Genomic DNA, 18,124 nt, shown 5'->3' with positions numbered 1-18,124 from the left:
CTACTAAGGTACCTACTAATCTAAGGACTGGGAAGCAAACAAGAACTATAGGTACTAAGCTACAGTGCCTGGTAACTAATGCCAACCACTTGTCTAGCTCACAACTGAATTACTGTTTCTAGAATAGACACCAAGTGTCGTACCGTAGAGGTAGGTTGGCTGTCAAATGATGCAACGCACGTGATCTCGCGCTGCGTATCGCGTTGCCCCGCCAATCTTAAGGCTTGCACTCCGTCATACTTTCCCATTCAACGTTGACTAGAACCCACCCCGCCGTTGACCTTGTAATATGGCTGTTAATTAACCGTCAAGTACATACAATCTGAATCAAACATCATCAGGTGCATTAAACATCTATTTTCTTATTCACAACCTATTGTTTCTGCTGCTTCTGCCTGCCTAGTTAACTGTTACCCAGTTAATGCCTTCATTTCTTCTTTACTTACACATCATCCAGCGTCATCCACCTGCCTTAACAGTTATCATCTCGCTTCGGAAACTAAACCCACCATGCCCACCACTCGACGATCCTCTGCCAATGCTCGTAGCAGGGGCTTGCCTGCCAAAGGACAGTCAACACTCAGTTTTTCGAACAAAGTAACAAAGCCTGTGCCGAAAAACGCCAAGAAGTCCATCATTTCACCTTCTGTTACCAAGATCGACCGCAGCCAGCTTGCAAAGAAGCAAGAGGCAGGGGACGTCGTCGACGATGAACCCGCAGTTGCAGAGATTGAGCCAATCAAAGCTGATGAGGAGAAGACTAACACGCCTGAGGTAGCGCCGGGGCCTGTGAAGACTGAGTCAGAGCTGCAAGCAGAGAAGGTCACAGATGCGCAAATTAAGAAGTACTGGAAGTGTATTGAGAACCAATGGTCTACTCATCGCCTACATCAGCAAGGCGTATCCCAAAATGAGAGGATTCTTCGATATTTCGACGTCAGCTCGCAATACGGTGTAAGTCGTCTCGACCCTCGCCGTTACTCCCAAACTAATACACATAGCCCTGTATTGGCATGCGTCGCATGCAGCGCTGGAAGCGGGCGGACCGTCTAGGTCTTAACCCTCCCATTCAGGTTCTTGCTGTTCTCATGAAAGAGGAGACCAAAGGGAATGACCAAATTGAAACGGCACATATGGACGAGATTCTCAACTCCATCGCCGTGGACACCTGATCGGTCTTGCCATATTGTCACTGAAATGCGTTATAATGAGCAAGGCGTTTGGGAGAATGTTTTCGTACCGAAGCGGCTTTGTCTATTGTCTTTTCTGTTCTATAAGCCCAACAAAAGCTTGTTAAAAGAGATATCTATGACCCAAACTCCAACAAGCTTTGTAAACACACCAGAAATCTAGATAACAGACCTTGCGGCCTTTGTCTAATACCAAATACTCCTTGTTCGATGGTGTGGAATAGGCTCTTTCCCAGCTGCTTCTAGTTCCTTCATGCTGTCATAGAGAAAAAAGTCTATAAGGATGGCGTTGACATGAGCGTCAGGGTGTTGACGCAGAATTTCGCGCCGGATCAGCTCGACACACCAGATACTGCATGCTGTTTTGGTTCAGCGGATAGTCTCAAAAGACAGATAGGACAACTTACCTCGTATTTGCAATTCCCATGCGCACCCGCTATCTATCATCTTTTTATCATTGATAGCCGCTGCAATACTCGGAGAGCAGTACAAGGCTCCCATGGTCATGAGGATCTGGGGGATACGGTAATCGGCAAACATGGTGATCTTGTCGATGTCACGAAATTCGCCATAGGATTCTCCGTTGAAGCATGCCCATAGATCAGCAACGAGGATCTGAGCTCGTTTCATTAAGCGAATCATCTTGCCGTCCTCGTAGCGATGCTCATCGCGAAAGCAGTCAAAGTCTTGTGCCAGTAAGTTTACCAAGCGAGCCGCAGACCCATCAGCTGCGTAAACCAGCTCTGTAACAGCGCCGTCATAGTACTAGAAAACGTCAGTCATTTCTTAGAGAACCGCCAGTTTAGTTTTCAAGATTAACCTACTTTACAAAGAACTTGTCCTGCTTCTCGAAGGCAGTCTAGGCGTTCCTCAAGCAGTGGGATTTCCTCTTCAGTGCATGATCTAAAGACATGTCTAAGGGACTCAAGGGTGCACTCCTGTTCGTTTTGCCAATAGAACGGGTCCGTGATGGGAATGTCTTTAGTTAAGAGAGTAATGTTAGTCTTACTAGTAGTCACCATGACCAAAGTCTACTCACCTTCATCAAGAGCCCTTTGAAGAGCCGCTACCAAACTCCAATAACCAGTCCACTTCTTTCCGCGGTACTCAATGGCAAATCTCTCATCATCAGGTAATTCAGACCAGAAAGAAAAGTTTAGCAAGTCCATAGTGAAAATGAAGCTGACCGTGCTTTCGTCCTTTGCCTTGGGGTGAAGCTCGTGCTCTGACCAGGTGGCAGTTGAATAACTTTTTTGTTGCATTTGCTTGTATATGCTCTCAGCAGCCTTTTTTGAGGCACGCATATCAACGGCTACATCGATACAACTGTCGTAGACATATTCAGCGCTTTCGAGAACGCCGGTTTCGGGCTCCTTTTGTATTTCAACCTTCCCCTGAAGGTGCTGGCGTAGGAGTTCAAGAAGCTCAGTGTCAACTTCGTCGTCAGACATGGTTACAAAAATTTGATGGGAGGTGCGAAGGAGCGAGAAAAGTAAAAAAAAGTCAAATGGAAGAGGAAAGCGTGGGAAAATTAACGTTGAAGAGTGAGTATGGCTGAAGGCTTCTTTGTCTGAATCATTCGGTCTAGACTTTGAGTATCAGATCCCTTTAATTTTTTTTCCTACCCGAAGGGTCCCCGCGGCCACAGCGCCCAGCTCTTATTGTCCCATTGCCATGGCTGAAACAGAAAACAAGTCGATTGGATGATAGCTTGTATACGGATATTTCTGGGGGTAACCAATTGGCTTGTCAGTAACTAAATAAATAAGAAGAGTGACCTTTCTTTTGCTGATATGTCCATCACTTTGTCTGTTTGTCTGCAGTCAAATGCCACCATCACGCTTCCAACGACCTATTCCGGTGCAACTGGTAGATTGTCCTACCACCGTCCATCCATGGGTGGCAGTCATGAAGCCTAGGTAGGTAGGTACAACTTTCACAAAGGTACCCACCTTTCATTCAAGCCAATCAGAAACCTGGAATTCGCTAGAGATTCCCTGCTTTAGAAGCTCGATTCACCACGATGAGTGTGTTTGATTGGTCGCCCCGGAACCTTGCACTGCTGCCAGGTGCTCTATCTAGCTCTCTCACCACTAACATCCAACATCTAATCCAACTTCTTACCTTCAACTACCCGCGATCCTTCACGACTCCACGAACCCTAATAGAGCGCACCAGCCCCAAGCGCATGCGCAGCTCTCATAAAGAGCTTCTTCTTCTTTCTTTGTATTTGTATTCCCGCCTTCATTAAGCTACAGCGATAACGATGGATGCGACGAACGCCGACCAGGCTCCGGCACAGACACAACCTGCGACGGCACCACCAGCTGCACCTTCAGCAACTGCGCAGCAACCGCAAACACAACAACAAGCGCAGAAACAGCCTGTTTCCTCCGAGAACGCGCCCCAGAGACGTTTACCAACAGCTACGCGCGATAGACACAATCAACAGTCCCTCGGCGCATCACTCAACACCTCAATCAAACAGGTATGTTTGCCATTCACGAACCCAACTTTCTACCGCTGCGCCCTGATTCCAGATCGGATTCCTACGCGATACGATGCTCGGAAGCGGCGCATGAGAGAATAGGGTACATAATATACGACCGTGTGATTTCGTATTTATTTGTCGTCAGAGCTGATCAGGAATGCGCAGGCTCGTGTGCTCATGGTCGGTGCCGGTGGAATTGGTTGCGAGTTGCTCAAGAATCTTGTTCTCACTGGCTTTGGCGAAATCCACATTGTCGATCTCGATACCATCGATCTTTCCAACTTGAACCGACAATTTCTCTTCCGACACGAACATATAAAGAAGTCCAAGGCACTAGTGCGTTATACTTCTCGCGATACTTGGGGCTGGTAGAATACTCACAAATGCACAGGTAGCCAAGGAGGCGGCACAACGATTCAACCCGAATGTAAAAATTGTCGCGCACCACGCTAACATCAAGGATGACGAATTCACCGTGGCCTGGTTTCAGCAGTTCCGCATTGCCTTTAATGCCCTTGACAATCTCGAAGCTCGCAGACACGTGAACAAGATGTGTTTAGCAGCCGATGTACCACTGATCGAAAGTGGCACCACGGGATTCAACGGCCAGGTGCAGGTCATCAAGAAGGGTGTGACCGCATGCTACGACTGTACCCCTAAGGAAACACCCAAATCTTTCCCCGTGTGCACAATCCGTAGCACACCTAGCCAACCTATCCACTGCATTGTCTGGGGTAAAAGCTACCTGCTCAAGTATGTACTTGGACTGCGTCGCATAAACTGTTGCTAATAAGCTTCTAGTGAAATGTTTGGCACCAGCGAAGATCAGGCGGCCTTTGATCACTCGACTGACTCTGACAATGGTAAGTTACCTGCAGCGCCGAGGACAAACACTTGCTGACAGATAGTAGCCAAGGAGATTGAGGAATTAAAGAAGGAATCAGAAGCTCTCAAGCAAATCAGGGATGCTACTGGAACATCCGAATTTCCTCCGATGCTCTTCGACAAGGTTTTTAATGCTGACATCGAACGGCTACGTTCCGTTGAAGATATGTGGACATCGCGACGTGCCCCCGAGCCTCTCAAGTACGAGACCGTTCTCGCACAAGCTAGTGATGCCATGGCCAACAAAAAGATGCTTCTTGAAGACGACCAACGAGTGTGGTCACTAGAGGAGAGTCTCGTGGTCTTTAACGACAGTCTTGACCGATTGAGTAAGAAGATCCTTGAGCTCAAGAAGAACAAGGCACCTGAAGCCCCTGAGCCTACACTCAGCTTTGACAAGGATGATATCGATACACTTGATTTTGTGACGGCGAGTGCAAACATTCGCTCACATATCTTCGGCATCGACAAAAAGTCCCGATTCGATACAAAGCAGATGGCCGGTAACATCATTCCAGCCATTGCCACGACAAATGCGATTGTCGCTGGACTCTGCGTTCTTCAGTCCTACAAAGTTCTGAAGGGCGAATACGCACAGTCCAAGGAGGTCTTTTTGACACCATTCGCGCCCGCTCGGCTCTTGGCTCCGGACAGGTCTCGGGAGCCAAATCCCGACTGCCCAGTATGCAGTGTTTATTTCACTAGCGTAGTTGCAGATTTATCTCGTGTTACTCTCCAAGACTTTGTCGACGAAATTGTCAAATCAAAGCTGGGATACGAGGGTAAAGAATTTGTCGTGAACAACGACGTTGGTACACTTTTCGAATGCTTTGAGGATGGAGATGATGAGAACCTACCAAAGAAACTGAGCGACCTTGGTAAGACTTTGAAAATGAGCATGGCACTACGCATAAAGCTGACCAGAATGTTAGGCATTAAGAAAGACTCGTTCCTGACTGTCATCGACCAAGATGACGATGATACTTTTGTGAATGTTGTTATCAACATTCAAGAAGGGTTCGTCGTTTATTGTCTTCTCTCTTACAGACTAAGCTTACATATCATAGTACATTGGAAGAAGACAGGAAGCCAGTCGAGGCCAAGTTCTCAGACAAGCCCGAAATCCCACGCCGGCCAAAGAAATCTCAGCCTGCCGAACTGAATTCTAACGGCGAGACAAACGGAGAAGCCATCGATACTGAGCACAAGGGGGTCAAGAGACCGCACACCGAGGATGGTGGCCAGCCTCTTAAAAAGGTCAAGATTACGCCTTCAGGGGCCGAGATCGTGGACGTGGACCAGAACGAAGGCCACGTCAGTGGGGGTGCGATCGTTATTGATGACTGATAAACTATGGCCGAGAAGGACTGTACTCGTATGAGCGGGCTCGAGGTTTTTACACGGCGCTTAAACCACCATCGAGGTTTAGAACGCAGTTGTTTGCGAAACGATTCGTCGCCAGGAAGATAGCAGCGTCCGCCACTTCATCGGGCTGTCCTACACGGCGCAGGGGGCAGTCTTTGAGGTATTGCTGCTGAATATCTGGCTTTAGATCTAGAACAGAGGGTAATGCATTAACATTGCCCTCTTCTCGCATGGGCGACGGACGCCTAGGACATGCTTTAATGGGGCGAAAGGAAGGATTAACTCACGATCCCACATTGGACTAGCTATCCAACCAGGTAGCAAGGCGTTGACGCGAATGGAGCGAGGACTATACTCGGTAGCTAGGGCACGGGTGAAAGCTGCGAGAATATGAAGTGAGCGGATTGTTTTTTGGTATGTATAATAGTATGGGCTCTCATGTAGCATAAAAATAGGGACATGATAAGCGTACCGACAAGGCCAGCTTTTGATGCGGCGTATACTGAAGCACCAGCTCCATTCTTATTAGCCATGAGACTCGAGACATTGATGATGCATCCTGTGAAGCCTAGAGTAAGATTATGGAATTGGAAATGTAGAATCTATATGACACACCGTGAGGATTCATCTTGGCGTATTTGGAGGCAAGAATTGCTGACTGAAGGTTTGTGTTGAGGATATTTTGAATATCCTCATCAGAAGTCCTCTTGATGAACGAAGTTTGACTAACGCCAGCACAGTTAACGAGGACATCAACAGGACCGACAGAGGAACCAAAGAAGCCCTTGAACGTGGAAGACTTGGTAGCGTCTAGGCGCATAAAACGGTGCTTCTCTGGGAACTCATCGCCCATGTCTTTGCGGTCCTGCTCCGGCTCATACGGAACGAGCTGGTGTTCGAGGCTGAGCCGGGCATCTGGTGCAGATCGGCTGAGGAGGGTGACAGCGGAGCCACGCTGGGCAAAAGCGGCCGCTATACGAAAGCCGATTGCGCCGGTGGCTCCGGTCACGACGCAGTGTTTACCGCGGAGGGAGAATGACATTGCTGAAGGAGTGAGTTGGTGATGTTGTGGTGAAATTTCGAGGTTGAGTTTGTTAGACGAGGATACGCCTACTAAACCATTGAGGATTGGCCCCTGCCTGACATGAGCTGTCAACTGATACCATCATTCTAAAGTTTACTTTATACCTGATTATATTGAATTAATAGATTTGCCATTATTTTTGTATTTGAGGTTGTTCAATTATGTAGATATGTATTCAAATCACTACTAAGTAGACCGACATCACGCCAAGGGAAACGATCGGTTCCTGGCTGGACACATGTCATAGTTGCTACCTTGGGTAACTTAATCGACGACGAAGTCTCTCCACTTGAATTGCATCGTAACTGTAAGAGGACATCCTACCATATACTCACTCGGTTACTATCATGTTATCACAATATTCCGAGGGAGGACTCAAGTAATACGTAAACCCCCCCTGTGCAAGCCGTTGACCTTTCTTGGTAGCCGACCACTCCAGCTTTCATGACTGGCTTCGCTTCGAAGGACCAGCAGGGGTTCGATGAGGAGAACCGTGAGAGTTGAACAAGGGAAACGATCTGTGGTTGAAATCTCGATTTCGTGCGGTTCTTTGTATTTTACTGGTGTCTCTGTAATTTGTGTGCGCCAGCATTGAAGCAAAAGTAAAAGTACCCAAATGGATGAAGCTGGTTTATCCCGGGATATTCAGAGGCACAGTGTATAGGTAGTAGAACCATGTAATCTCGTCACTTATGGATTGGCCGTTATTGGATACAGTACATATTGATGCTGACACATAATCTAAATGCTTGCCCTAGTGCTCTTTACTCGATCCTTGATCCTTTGCAAGTTTAATTATGTTGCATCCATAGGTCTCTAGGTATTAAACTAATATCAAACTACCTACATCGGCACATCGTTAGAGCAATCTCCACTTCGAACTTTCACTACTCCTACAGAGTACCTTACATCAATTAACCTAACCTGCTACAACTCCCTCCTCAGCCAGGGTGCTTGCCTGTCCATTCAAACTCCAGACTTCCCTCGTGCTCTTCTTCCAACTCTTTTATCTTTAGCTACATCCCTTCTTGTCTTCAATGTTTCGTCGTCGTCTTCGATCTCGTCCTAGTCGCAATTGACCCCTCCCCTCCTCTTCATCTTCTTCCGCCGCCGCAGAATCATGAACGACCCTAGACGCGATGCCCCGCCATCGCTTACTTCAACCGCAGCCACAACCACAACTACAACGGTCCTGCCTACGCCAAACGGATATGCTAAAGGCGACGATGTTCCCGATGCTGGTCTGAGGAGTCTCGATCACTGTACATACTCACCGCGGCCTCTCTTCCGCCCCGAGCCCTGCTGATTCCCCTCGTCTTACAGACAAGCGCGCTCTGCCGAAATGGCGATACGACCTGCGCCAGCAGTTGCTGCCCCTGATCCGATGGGAGACGCCCTACCTTGCCTGGATGCAGGAGAAGATGCGAACTCCAGCTCTCGATAGTTATTTTGCTATTACTGCCAACCTTGGAACCCATACCTTTTTCATGATCGGGTTGCCCATTTGCTTCTGGTGCGGATATGCCGCCTTTGGAAAAGGGTAAGCCAGATACTCATTGAGCTGCGCCGCATGATGATTCGTTGCAGTTGCAGTTGCAGTGCAGGCTCAGTTCTGACATTGAACTATACGGCGATAACACCGCTGACATGCTTCCACACAGGCTCGTTCACATTCTTGCTCTTGGAGTCTTTTGGACTGGCTTCATCAAGGACTTTTACTCGCTTCCACGCCCGCTGTCGCCTCCTCTACACCGAATTACCATGTCCGGTTCCGCAGCCCTCGAGTATGGTTTCCCTTCGACCCATAGCGCCAATGCCGTCTCTGTCGCTGTCTATGCGCTCCTGATATTGCGCAGTCCCGAGAACACGCTTCCCTCAACCACAAAATTTGCATTGGAATGTCTCTCATACTTTTACGCTGCCTCGATTATATTTGGACGTCTCTATTGTGGCATGCACGGCTTTTTGGATGTCATTATTGGATCAATCATGGGTGCTGCCATTTCTCTCCTCGAATTCTACTATGGACCTCCTCTCGACGAATATATGCACTCGAGTTCCTGGATTGCGCCTTTCGTGGCCGCTTTAATTATCTTAGTACTTGTGCGGATTCATCCAGAACCGGCAGACGATTGTCCATGCTACGACGATAGTGTTGCTTTCGCCGGTGTCCTCATTGGCCTCGAGTTTGGTACTTGGACATACGGCAAGATTGCAATCGACCCTTGGGAGACTCATGCGCATGGTGGAGGAGCTGTGGATATTACACACTTGAGCTTGATTACCAATGTGGCTAGAATTGTATTTGGCGTTTTGGTGGTGTTTCTTTGGCGCGAAACCATGAAGCCCTTGCTGCTTAAGCTTCTGCCTCATTTATTCCGAATCATTGAGCAGGTTGGCATGAATATGCCCCGGCGATTCTTCACTCCTGCCAGTAAATACAAGACGGTCCCGGCAGGCTCTCGTATCGATACTCTTTTCCCGTCGCCGTCCGACTTCCCGCGCATGGTTGAGAGTATCCGAAACCCTACAACCCGAGGTCGCTCTGTGTCAATTGGACCCCAGAGTGCCGCGGATGCTTACGAGACCTTGGCTTATAGGGAGCGCAAGCGACGTGAAAGCGTCAGCAGCAACCATAGTTTGAACAGCAAGTCGAGCAACGTCGAGCTCCAGAACACACACGAGGACCATTCAGGAAAGGGTGCTCAGACTTCTGGCTCGCAGCCTCAACGTATTGTCGAGTATGAGCAAATGATGGGAACCGGCGAGGTCGTTATGACACCCTCTGCCGAGGACGATCGGGTTGGTATATTTGTTACGAGCCCAGAAGACAGGTTGGGCGAAAAAGAGATGTTCTCGCAGTTGATCAAGCCCCGTGTACGTTATGACGTCGAGGTTGTAACCAAGCTTGTCGTGTACACTGGTAAGTTTTTGTTGTTTTCTCTGTGTAAAGTGACAAATATTAACTTCGTATTAGGTATTGCTTGGTTTGCAGTGGCTATTATCCCTATAATGTTTGAGCTAGTTGGTTTAGGGACGAATCAACTACGCGAGCAATGAGTGACGAGCCAACGCGAGATGAGGCCGGTATTATGGATGGCCTCTGGAACATAATTTAGATATTCTTTTCTCTTAATGAACATATTGAGCTATGATGGTTCGGGTTTCCTTTGGTGGCACAACTGTAGATAACTCTAAGTTGTCATGAATATGTTATTGTAGGTGATTTGGTAGTAGTGTTTAGACATCACAAATATGTTTGCCTACCTAGTATAAGGATAGTAATTCTAAATCTTGGGTAGAAAAAGAAAATATCAAAGTAAAAAGTATTGCTTTACATGAACTTGAGTAAAGCCACGGAATACTTATCCATGATTGGTTGTTGCTATATGCAGGGGCCTTAATTGACTGAGCACGTCCAGACGCGTTTAGCTGCAACCTAGCGCGTCTCTCCTGGTGACCTCAATATTCAAACTTCCATAGGTAGGTACCTACTAAGGTACTGATACTGACGAACCAAAATTGAGCGACAATCAACAACCCCCAATCTGTTATCGCTCAAAGTAACTTGAACAAAATAGAAACGCCAAAATGTCCGACATAGACGAGATGGACGTTGATGTCCCGGCTCCCAGCAAGGACATCACTTTTTCTTCTGAAGCCAAGCAAGGCAAGCGCAGTGCCGCCAACCTACCAGTCGAAGCTGAAGACAGTTTACCTTGGTGAGGAGCCGACCTTCAACTTCGGTCACATACGATCGACTAACAAAATACAGGGTCGAGAAATACAGACCAAACACTCTCGACGACGTTTCGGGTCATCAAGACATTCTCGCTACCATCAACAAATTCATCGACCAGAACCGCCTCCCTCATCTACTCCTATACGGCCCTCCTGGTACCGGAAAGACGTCAACGATTCTTGCGCTTGCCCGTCGTATCTATGGCGCTGCCAATATGCGTCAGATGGTTCTTGAGCTCAACGCCTCGGATGACCGTGGTATTGACGTCGTGCGAGAGCAGATCAAGACGTTTGCCAGCACCAAGCAGATCTTCTCCTTGGGTGGCGCCTCTCGTTCGGGCAACTCGATGGCTGGTTTCAAGCTCATCATACTTGACGAGGCTGATGCCATGACAAGTACCGCTCAGATGGCTCTACGACGAATTATGGAAAAGTACACAACCAACACTCGATTCTGTATCATTGCCAACTACTCCCACAAACTCAGCCCAGCTCTTTTGAGTCGATGCACACGATTCCGTTTCAGCCCATTGAAGGAGGGCGATATCAGAGTTCTAGTGGACAAGGTGGTGGAGGAGGAGAATGTCCAGATTAGAGGAGAGGGGGTCGATGCGCTGGTAAAGCTGAGCAAAGGTGACATGCGAAGAGCATTGAATGTGCTACAAGCGTGCCATGCATCAAGTAAGTACTGACACGAAACTTGTACTACTCGGTTGCTAACATATCATCAGGCACACCACTGCGAGCAAAGGACGCACCCAAGGTGCCGGACAGCGAGATCCAACGTGAAAACATCACAATAGAAACCATCTACAACTGCATTGCAGCACCACCACCAGATGCTATCAAGAAGATCGTGGACACTCTGCTCAATACACCAGATGTCACAAGCTGCCTCAACACGATCAATGCCCTCAAGGTACAACGGGGTCTTGCTCTGGCAGATATCATCACCGCTCTCTCTGAGGAGCTAGTGAAGCTTGATGTCAGCCCAGAGGCCATGATCACTTGGTTGGATGGGCTCGCCAACATTGAGCATAGAGTCGCCAGTGGAAGTAGCGAGTCCATCCAAACCGGAGCTGTCGTCGGAGTGGTCCGAAGTGGAGTTGAGTTGTTTTGATGAGTCGGTGAACAAATACGGTGAAAACCACCAACCGGGTTTCTGAGTTCTTACGAGGAGCTTAATGGAGTTGTATTGGCATCTAGAAGAGGATGTACGAAGCTGAAGAGCACACCCATATGTGCCATAAGGACAGGACAAAAGGCGTTACATAGAACAACATGAATGAACATCATCAAACATAAGCAACTGTCATTGATCTCAAATTCCTTATTGAAAAGTCAATTCATTGATAATGCATATGTCAGCCACAATCCATCCATGTCTAGTGGCGTAAGCTTCTGCGGCTCCCGTGTAAGTTGCAACTGCGAATGCGCCCGTGTCAAACGGCCTAAATTCACACCTTAGGCAGGGCGGCCGACCTGACCTTATCAAGCAACGTTGGCAACGTTTGTTGCGATTTGAACTCTTTTGAGCCTGACAAGAATGGCTTCTGTTTATAAGCTGTCGCATTTGAACTGCAAGACGACATAAAAAAGAAAAATCGCTTTGATTGTACAAGATACGATTACAATGACTTCAATTGCTTCCTCAGAAACAGGGCCCTTGACTGTTGAGCCGCTGTCAGAGCGCAACGTCTCAAGAATCCCGCTTATCCTCCCTCACGAGCGCGTATTTCCCATCCAGATCGGCAGCGAGTTGTTCAAGCTCTCGGGAGCTTCATTGTCCTCTGATGGTAAGATTCAGGCTTCAGTCTTGTTTGCGACAATTTGCCCTGTCGCATAACGCGTTGCGATATCAAGGTACACAAAGATGCACAGCTAACGCCTCGCAAAAGCCCCGTCTTACTTCTCTCAGTACTTTGTCTGTCAACTAGAGTCAGCAAAGGAACGAAAGGACGAGTCGAGCTCATCCCTCAGAACGCTCTACATCGATCGCGATCCTTCCATCTTTCGCGACATCTCGCTCCATCTTCAGGGCTACCATGTCCAACCCCGCGACGGCGAGCACTTCGTGCGCCTCTTTTCAGATGCGCAATTCTACAGCTGTATTTCACTCTGTTCGTGTGGGATATATATCTTTGTCTAACCAGTGGAACAACAGTGCCGAAACTGATCTCCCAGCTCTACGAGGAGAGCATCTTTATCTCCATTGGACATCGTGAATTTCAGATCCCCAGAGAGATCTTCAAAGACCCCGGCAACTCTCCCAATTACTTCTCTCTTGGCTTTGCAGCGTTCTTCTCTCGCCCCGACGATCTCTTCCCCGGCCTTGAACGCGAAGGCCTGATCCGCCCACCGTCAATTCTGCCCCCATCAGTCCCAAAGCGTAGCGCTGATACCTTCGCCGAGCTTCTACACTTTCTACGCGGATATCCCATTCACATTCGTGACGAGACGCACCGACAGGAACTTCTCAGCGATGCGCGCTACTTTCACTTCAAGGGTCTTGAGCAACGACTCATTCCACACTCGTTGAGCTACAATCAAGCAACGAGACGTAACGAGATTGTCCTTCGTCTCGAAAACATCCAAAAGAGCGGCATTAGCGTTTTTGTTAGCAATACAGATCCTTTAGCGGGCTTTGTACAATACGCTCGACCATACATGGAGGAGAAACCGGCAGAGCTAATGCTCGAGATCGGTGGCGAGGCAACGAAACTTCATTTCTCGGGAGGCGATGCAAAAGCAGAGTTCTTCAAAGACACCAAAGCGCGTGTCGCAAAACTCTTCGAACTGGTATCGTCAAAGCTGAACTCGTTTCAGACAAACCAGTCTACAGCTCTTGGAAACGCTCTACTGGCGGATGATTATGTCCGTGTAGTCCTCGAGCCTGAATCTGCCATAATTCTGGACGGCAAGGACTATCTCGAAGATTTCATCAAAAACGAGTCTTCCGGAAGCAATTACCCGCGCAAACGACGACGCGTGGATGGAGACTCTGAAGACGAGGAATGGGTTGTGAAAACAGGACAGTGGAGATTACGCATTCAGTATTCGCCAAATGGTAGAGGCGTCGAGTGTGTTCTCGTTGCGACCAAACTAGATGCGATGTCGTCGCAGTTGGCACGGAATATGTCAAGGGGCTTCTTGGGAAGCTAACTGCATGCTTATATGAAATGATGCAGCGGAAATTGCTCACATATCGATCTTCTCACATAGCCAGTCGTTTTGGATATCATATTGAATCACAATCAAGGCTTCTGATACCATCAAACCATACGCAAGAAGGGGCATCCAAACAACAAGCAGAAAGCCGTGTGTGAACATGAACATGAACATGGTCATATGTTATTGCAAATACAAAATAAAGAGCTCGTACACAAGGCCTGTCGCTGGGTATTGATCGTGACCAAAAACAGTATAATAATTTACATGACATGATAATCTATCAAACCACCCATAATGTATCGGTAATCACGAATGAACGCATTTCGCTCAATAAGGTATCCATCCCCATGTTCCAAGTGACCTTGCGAAAACGATCTAAAGCAGAAAGGACAAGAAAAACAAAACACAATAACGCCCTTCGCCTTGCTAAGAAAGGAGAAATGACTGATGGGCAAAGGTAGGGGCGAGTAGAGAGAAGCCCATCAGAGGGAAGAGAAAACAAAAGCCGAAGCTTTAATGTGCGGGTCGGAGTGAGAGAGAGAGAATCAGAGGATTGATAGGTGTGGTGAAGAGTAATTGGGTATCGTCAAGTCGTGTCCATGGCTCGTCCAGTTCTTTATTTCGGCATTCATCGCCCCTTACCAGCAACCTTGCCTGTGGGGGCGCTCATGTCTCGTCGCTCAGTACCGGAGACCATTCGACGGGCAGGCGTTGATGTGCCTTGGGCCATTGAGCGGGCACGACCACGACGCTCGCGAATCTTGGCGAGAGCCTCCTCACGGGTCATGGTAGGTGTGAGAGCGGGATTGGAAAGGTCAAAGGTGGTGCCTGTGCTGTTCTGAGAGGGTGTGCGAAGTCGTTCGTTGAATGAGGCGCTGTTTCTTGCGTTGTCGTCTTTCATGGGCACAGTTGTTGTCGTAGTGACAGTGTAAAAGGCATTGGTGGTGTGAGGTCGAGTTTCAGGGGATGCAAGAACATCCTCGGATACATCTGGCATAGTCGGTATTTGAGGAATAGGGGCGGAGTGAGCTCCATTGTGAGGGGCGCTGAGCAGAGAGGCAAGACTAGTGCGCTCTGCTGCAAGCATCGCAAAGGCTGGAGGCTCGACTGAAGGAGTTCGTGCATATCTCCTGTAGTTGCTCTCAGTCTCTGTCGATATACGGCGCTCCATCTCATTGTTGTCGCCAACGAAAGTTTCGCCCTCTACCACTTCTTCAACTACAACCTCGTCCACATCCTGAGACTCATCGTGAGCCTGGTTCTCACGTTGAGCCTCTGCTTGCTCGATATTTCGTTGCGCCTCAATAATCTCAGCTTCCTGCTCAGAAACGGTTCGGAAGATACCTTCTTTGGGACAGAAGATAGTGCTACGACGAGGCTCCTTCCTGGACTTGGGCAGCACGCGAGGTGGTTCTTCAAGATATTGCTGACGCTCTGGTTGGGTTTGAGTTTCAGGCTCTGCCTCAGCATTGACCTTATTTTCAAGCTGAGCCTCATGGTGTGGCTCTTGAATGCGAGGTGGGCTGGCACCACGCTTCTCAGCCTCCAGCGTCTTGTTATCGAGCTTAATAACCTTGTCGTTGGGTCCCTCGAGGCCGATCGAACTACGACGTTTCTTGCGAGGGGCCTCAACACTGGTGCGGCGATCCGACTTGGAGCACGCACAGCAACGCAGGTGGCACTCAGCCTGCAGGAACTCGATCATCTCGTGAGCACGCTCGGCTCTTTGACGTTCCCATTGCAATTGGATCGCTAACTCCTCGATCTCAGCCTCGCTTGCTTCCGAAGAGATGATGTCCATCGTTGAGAGTGACATGCGAGGTTCTTTTGATGCACTCCTCCTGGCCTTCTGTGGAGAAGCAAACTCATCATCGGCTTCTTGTGGCGGTAGAGGAATGCGACCCTCGGCGGCGATACGGGCGACCTCCTCATTCTTAGCAGCGGTCTTGAAGGCGTCGCGCTCCTGCTCGACGAGTTTAATGCGTTCTAGGGCCTGGTCAAGTTGTTCCTGGACGCCGACAATCTGATAGCGGGCTTCGAAGGCCTCCTGTTCTCGGACCTTGCTTCTAGCCTTTTCGCGCTTGAGGTTTTCGTCGATCATTTTTGCGTTGGTACGGGCTGATTTGAGTTCTTCCTGGAGTTTGACGATTGACGATTGTGTCTTAAATGTCTCTTTTCGTGCGCGGCGGATCTCTTTTTCCCAAAGAGCTTGGGTATGTGCGTGTGTCTCCTTGGCTCGGCCATAGTTCTCCTAGAAGACGGTCAATATGCATTCTACATTAACATTGGAAGAGAATGCCTACCATCAACGCCTCTAGACGCTCCCCAACCTTTCTCTCACGCTCTTTACCCTCATCGATGGCCTTTTTGAGTGCCTTGGTCTCCTCTCTAGTTTTGCGCAACTCGGATTCGGCTTCTTCACGACCGAGCATGGCGCGCTTCAGGGCAGCGTCGGCTGTTTTGCGTTCTAATTGTTTTGATTGCATAGTGACACTGAGGTTGTTGAACTGGCTGATCTTATCGTGGACACTTTCTCTTGATGCTGAGCGGAGGTGAGTAAAGACTGATTCTCGGTCCCGTTGTTGATTTACGCGGTCTGCGGTGACAGCCTGGAGGGGACCACCGGAGGAGCCCCCTGGGCTGTTTGGCTGCTCCATTGTTTGGGAAGAGTTGGTATGAATGTATATTGATTGAGTTGAAAGACGGTGGATTGAATTCGTTCTGTGGCTGCGGTTATGCAGAGTTGAGTTTGAATGTTAATTGTTTTAGTGTGTTGTGATATAGAGAGAGGGACGGTAGAATTAAGTGGTTCTGGGATATTATTGATTGTTTACATGCCACTTCTAATGTGGGCATAATCTCGATTGGATGAATGTCTTGTTGCTGTGGTGACAGTGACGGTATCAGGTAATTGCATACCAGTCTTTTGGCTTATATCGACTCCATAGGCGTGTTCCTAGTGAGAATTATGTCTCAATAATCCAATCAAGCGTCTTCGAACTCGATGACCCCGCGGAGTGGAGCGAGTTGGTTGATAAGGCGTATCAGAATTGCGATAAAGCTGTCCAACGTCGCAGTTGCAGTATCCGTAACTTTATTAATGATGCAGGGAAAGCTTTCCACTCCATCCGAGAAAAGGCCAGGTCAGGGTGACAGGACACACCACTTTATATTAAGATCGCCCCTTTTACCTACTCCATAAATTCTTTTCCGTCTTCTTTTCGAATCTAGCCTCTCTTTGATTCACAGCATCATAAATTGTAAGCTACAAAATATTCCACCTTGTCACCATGGCGGACGAATCGACACTCCGACAGCGCAAACCTCAGCCGAAGAACGACTCGGCATCTGAAGTCTCTCAACCTTCAACTCCCACCAAAAAGGGCAAGAAGACATCATCTTCCAAGGTCGACCATGATGGCATCTGGGATGGCTACTCTCCTTACCTCGACATCCTCCGCGTCATCAGCTTCCTCTTCGTAGCGTCTATGGGCCTCAGCTATGTTATAAGCGGAGGAGAGAGCTACTGGTGGGGACATAAGAACAAGCCGGAATGGATGACTCAAAAATTCTACAAGGAGTTGATTCTTGGACCAGTATGTCTCGCCTGTTAAAGCTGTTGCTGGGCTAGCACTAATTACATATGCTCTCGCAGCCGCCCCCGACCTACATGACTCTCGATGAGCTCTCTCTTTACGATGGCCGCGATCCCGATAGACCCATTCTACTCGCCATCAACGGCACCATCTACGACGTCTCCCCGGGTCGCCGCATGTACGGCCCCGGCGGTTCATACAGCTACTTTGCTGCCACCGATGCCGCCCGCGGTTTTGTTACAGGCTGCTTCGCTGAGGACCAGACTGCCGATCTCCGTGGTTATGAGGAGACATTCTTGCCCATCGACAATCCCGAAATCGACTCGCATTGGACCCCTGAAGAGCTCGCCGAGCTCAAGGTTAAGGAGCTGGAGGAAGCCAAGCAGAAGGCCCATGCTACACTAAAGCACTGGGTTGACTTTTTTGCCAACAACAAGAAGTACTCCAAGGTGGGATATGTGCAGCGAGACCCTGACTGGCTGGAGAAGGAAAAGCCCAAGAAGCTTTGCGACCAGGCTCAGAAGAGTAGGAAGACCAGAAAGATTCCTCAAAGCAAGCAGTAAATTACGGCACTCACAATGATATATTTACAATTTTTCAA

General features: G+C 48.6%; 9 protein-coding genes across 9 annotated transcripts; 6 read left to right on the top strand and 3 right to left on the bottom strand.

Moving 5' to 3' along the window:
• Positions 1–510: 510 nt before the first annotated feature.
• On the top strand, positions 511–1,172 carry FSST1_011674 (DNA polymerase delta, subunit 4-domain-containing protein; the record flags this gene model as incomplete). Its single annotated transcript, XM_083234827.1, has 2 exons — positions 511–954; positions 1,002–1,172. The coding sequence occupies 2 exons, from the start codon at positions 511–513 to the stop codon at positions 1,170–1,172; spliced, it is 615 nt and encodes a 204-aa protein (XP_083081370.1).
• Positions 1,173–1,376: 204 nt separating this feature from the next.
• Positions 1,377–2,641, bottom strand: FSST1_011673 (queuosine 5'-phosphate N-glycosylase/hydrolase; the record flags this gene model as incomplete). Its single annotated transcript, XM_083234826.1, has 4 exons — positions 1,377–1,549; positions 1,598–1,955; positions 2,015–2,169; positions 2,230–2,641. The coding sequence occupies 4 exons, from the start codon at positions 2,639–2,641 to the stop codon at positions 1,377–1,379; spliced, it is 1,098 nt and encodes a 365-aa protein (XP_083081369.1).
• Positions 2,642–3,456: 815 nt separating this feature from the next.
• On the top strand, positions 3,457–5,913 carry FSST1_011672 (E1 ubiquitin-activating protein UBA2; the record flags this gene model as incomplete). The annotated part of the gene is made up of 7 exons (XM_083234825.1): positions 3,457–3,678; positions 3,847–4,017; positions 4,073–4,434; positions 4,483–4,544; positions 4,590–5,444; positions 5,499–5,583; positions 5,634–5,913. 7 exons carry the CDS (start codon positions 3,457–3,459, stop codon positions 5,911–5,913), a joined length of 2,037 nt encoding a protein of 678 aa, XP_083081368.1.
• Positions 5,914–5,962: 49 nt separating this feature from the next.
• Positions 5,963–6,973, bottom strand: FSST1_011671 (SDR family NAD(P)-dependent oxidoreductase; the record flags this gene model as incomplete). The annotated part of the gene is made up of 4 exons (XM_083234824.1): positions 5,963–6,176; positions 6,227–6,311; positions 6,404–6,490; positions 6,547–6,973. The coding sequence occupies 4 exons, from the start codon at positions 6,971–6,973 to the stop codon at positions 5,963–5,965; spliced, it is 813 nt and encodes a 270-aa protein (XP_083081367.1).
• Positions 6,974–8,135: 1,162 nt separating this feature from the next.
• FSST1_011670 (phosphatidic acid phosphatase type 2/haloperoxidase) lies at positions 8,136–10,075 on the top strand (the record flags this gene model as incomplete). The annotated part of the gene is made up of 4 exons (XM_083234823.1): positions 8,136–8,277; positions 8,339–8,555; positions 8,677–9,938; positions 9,993–10,075. 4 exons carry the CDS (start codon positions 8,136–8,138, stop codon positions 10,073–10,075), a joined length of 1,704 nt encoding a protein of 567 aa, XP_083081366.1.
• Positions 10,076–10,606: 531 nt separating this feature from the next.
• Positions 10,607–11,876, top strand: FSST1_011669 (uncharacterized protein; the record flags this gene model as incomplete). Its single annotated transcript, XM_083234822.1, has 3 exons — positions 10,607–10,737; positions 10,791–11,437; positions 11,488–11,876. 3 exons carry the CDS (start codon positions 10,607–10,609, stop codon positions 11,874–11,876), a joined length of 1,167 nt encoding a protein of 388 aa, XP_083081365.1.
• Positions 11,877–12,389: 513 nt separating this feature from the next.
• Positions 12,390–13,918, top strand: FSST1_011668 (activator 1 subunit 3; the record flags this gene model as incomplete). Its single annotated transcript, XM_083234821.1, has 3 exons — positions 12,390–12,552; positions 12,655–12,864; positions 12,921–13,918. The coding sequence occupies 3 exons, from the start codon at positions 12,390–12,392 to the stop codon at positions 13,916–13,918; spliced, it is 1,371 nt and encodes a 456-aa protein (XP_083081364.1).
• A 637-nt stretch (positions 13,919–14,555) lies between these two features.
• Positions 14,556–16,584, bottom strand: FSST1_011667 (uncharacterized protein; the record flags this gene model as incomplete). The annotated part of the gene is made up of 2 exons (XM_083234820.1): positions 14,556–16,178; positions 16,231–16,584. 2 exons carry the CDS (start codon positions 16,582–16,584, stop codon positions 14,556–14,558), a joined length of 1,977 nt encoding a protein of 658 aa, XP_083081363.1.
• Positions 16,585–17,217: 633 nt separating this feature from the next.
• On the top strand, positions 17,218–18,086 carry FSST1_011666 (cytochrome b5-like heme/steroid binding domain-containing protein; the record flags this gene model as incomplete). The annotated part of the gene is made up of 2 exons (XM_083234819.1): positions 17,218–17,523; positions 17,583–18,086. 2 exons carry the CDS (start codon positions 17,218–17,220, stop codon positions 18,084–18,086), a joined length of 810 nt encoding a protein of 269 aa, XP_083081362.1.
• Positions 18,087–18,124: the final 38 nt, after the last annotated feature.

Source organism: Fusarium sambucinum, chromosome III (assembly GCF_050947815.1).
Source record: "Fusarium sambucinum isolate potato_lamoka chromosome III, whole genome shotgun sequence".
Taxonomy (NCBI): domain Eukaryota; kingdom Fungi; phylum Ascomycota; class Sordariomycetes; order Hypocreales; family Nectriaceae; genus Fusarium; species Fusarium sambucinum.
Note: the sequence above shows the minus strand (reverse complement) of the source record. Positions and strands in the feature narration are given on the sequence as shown.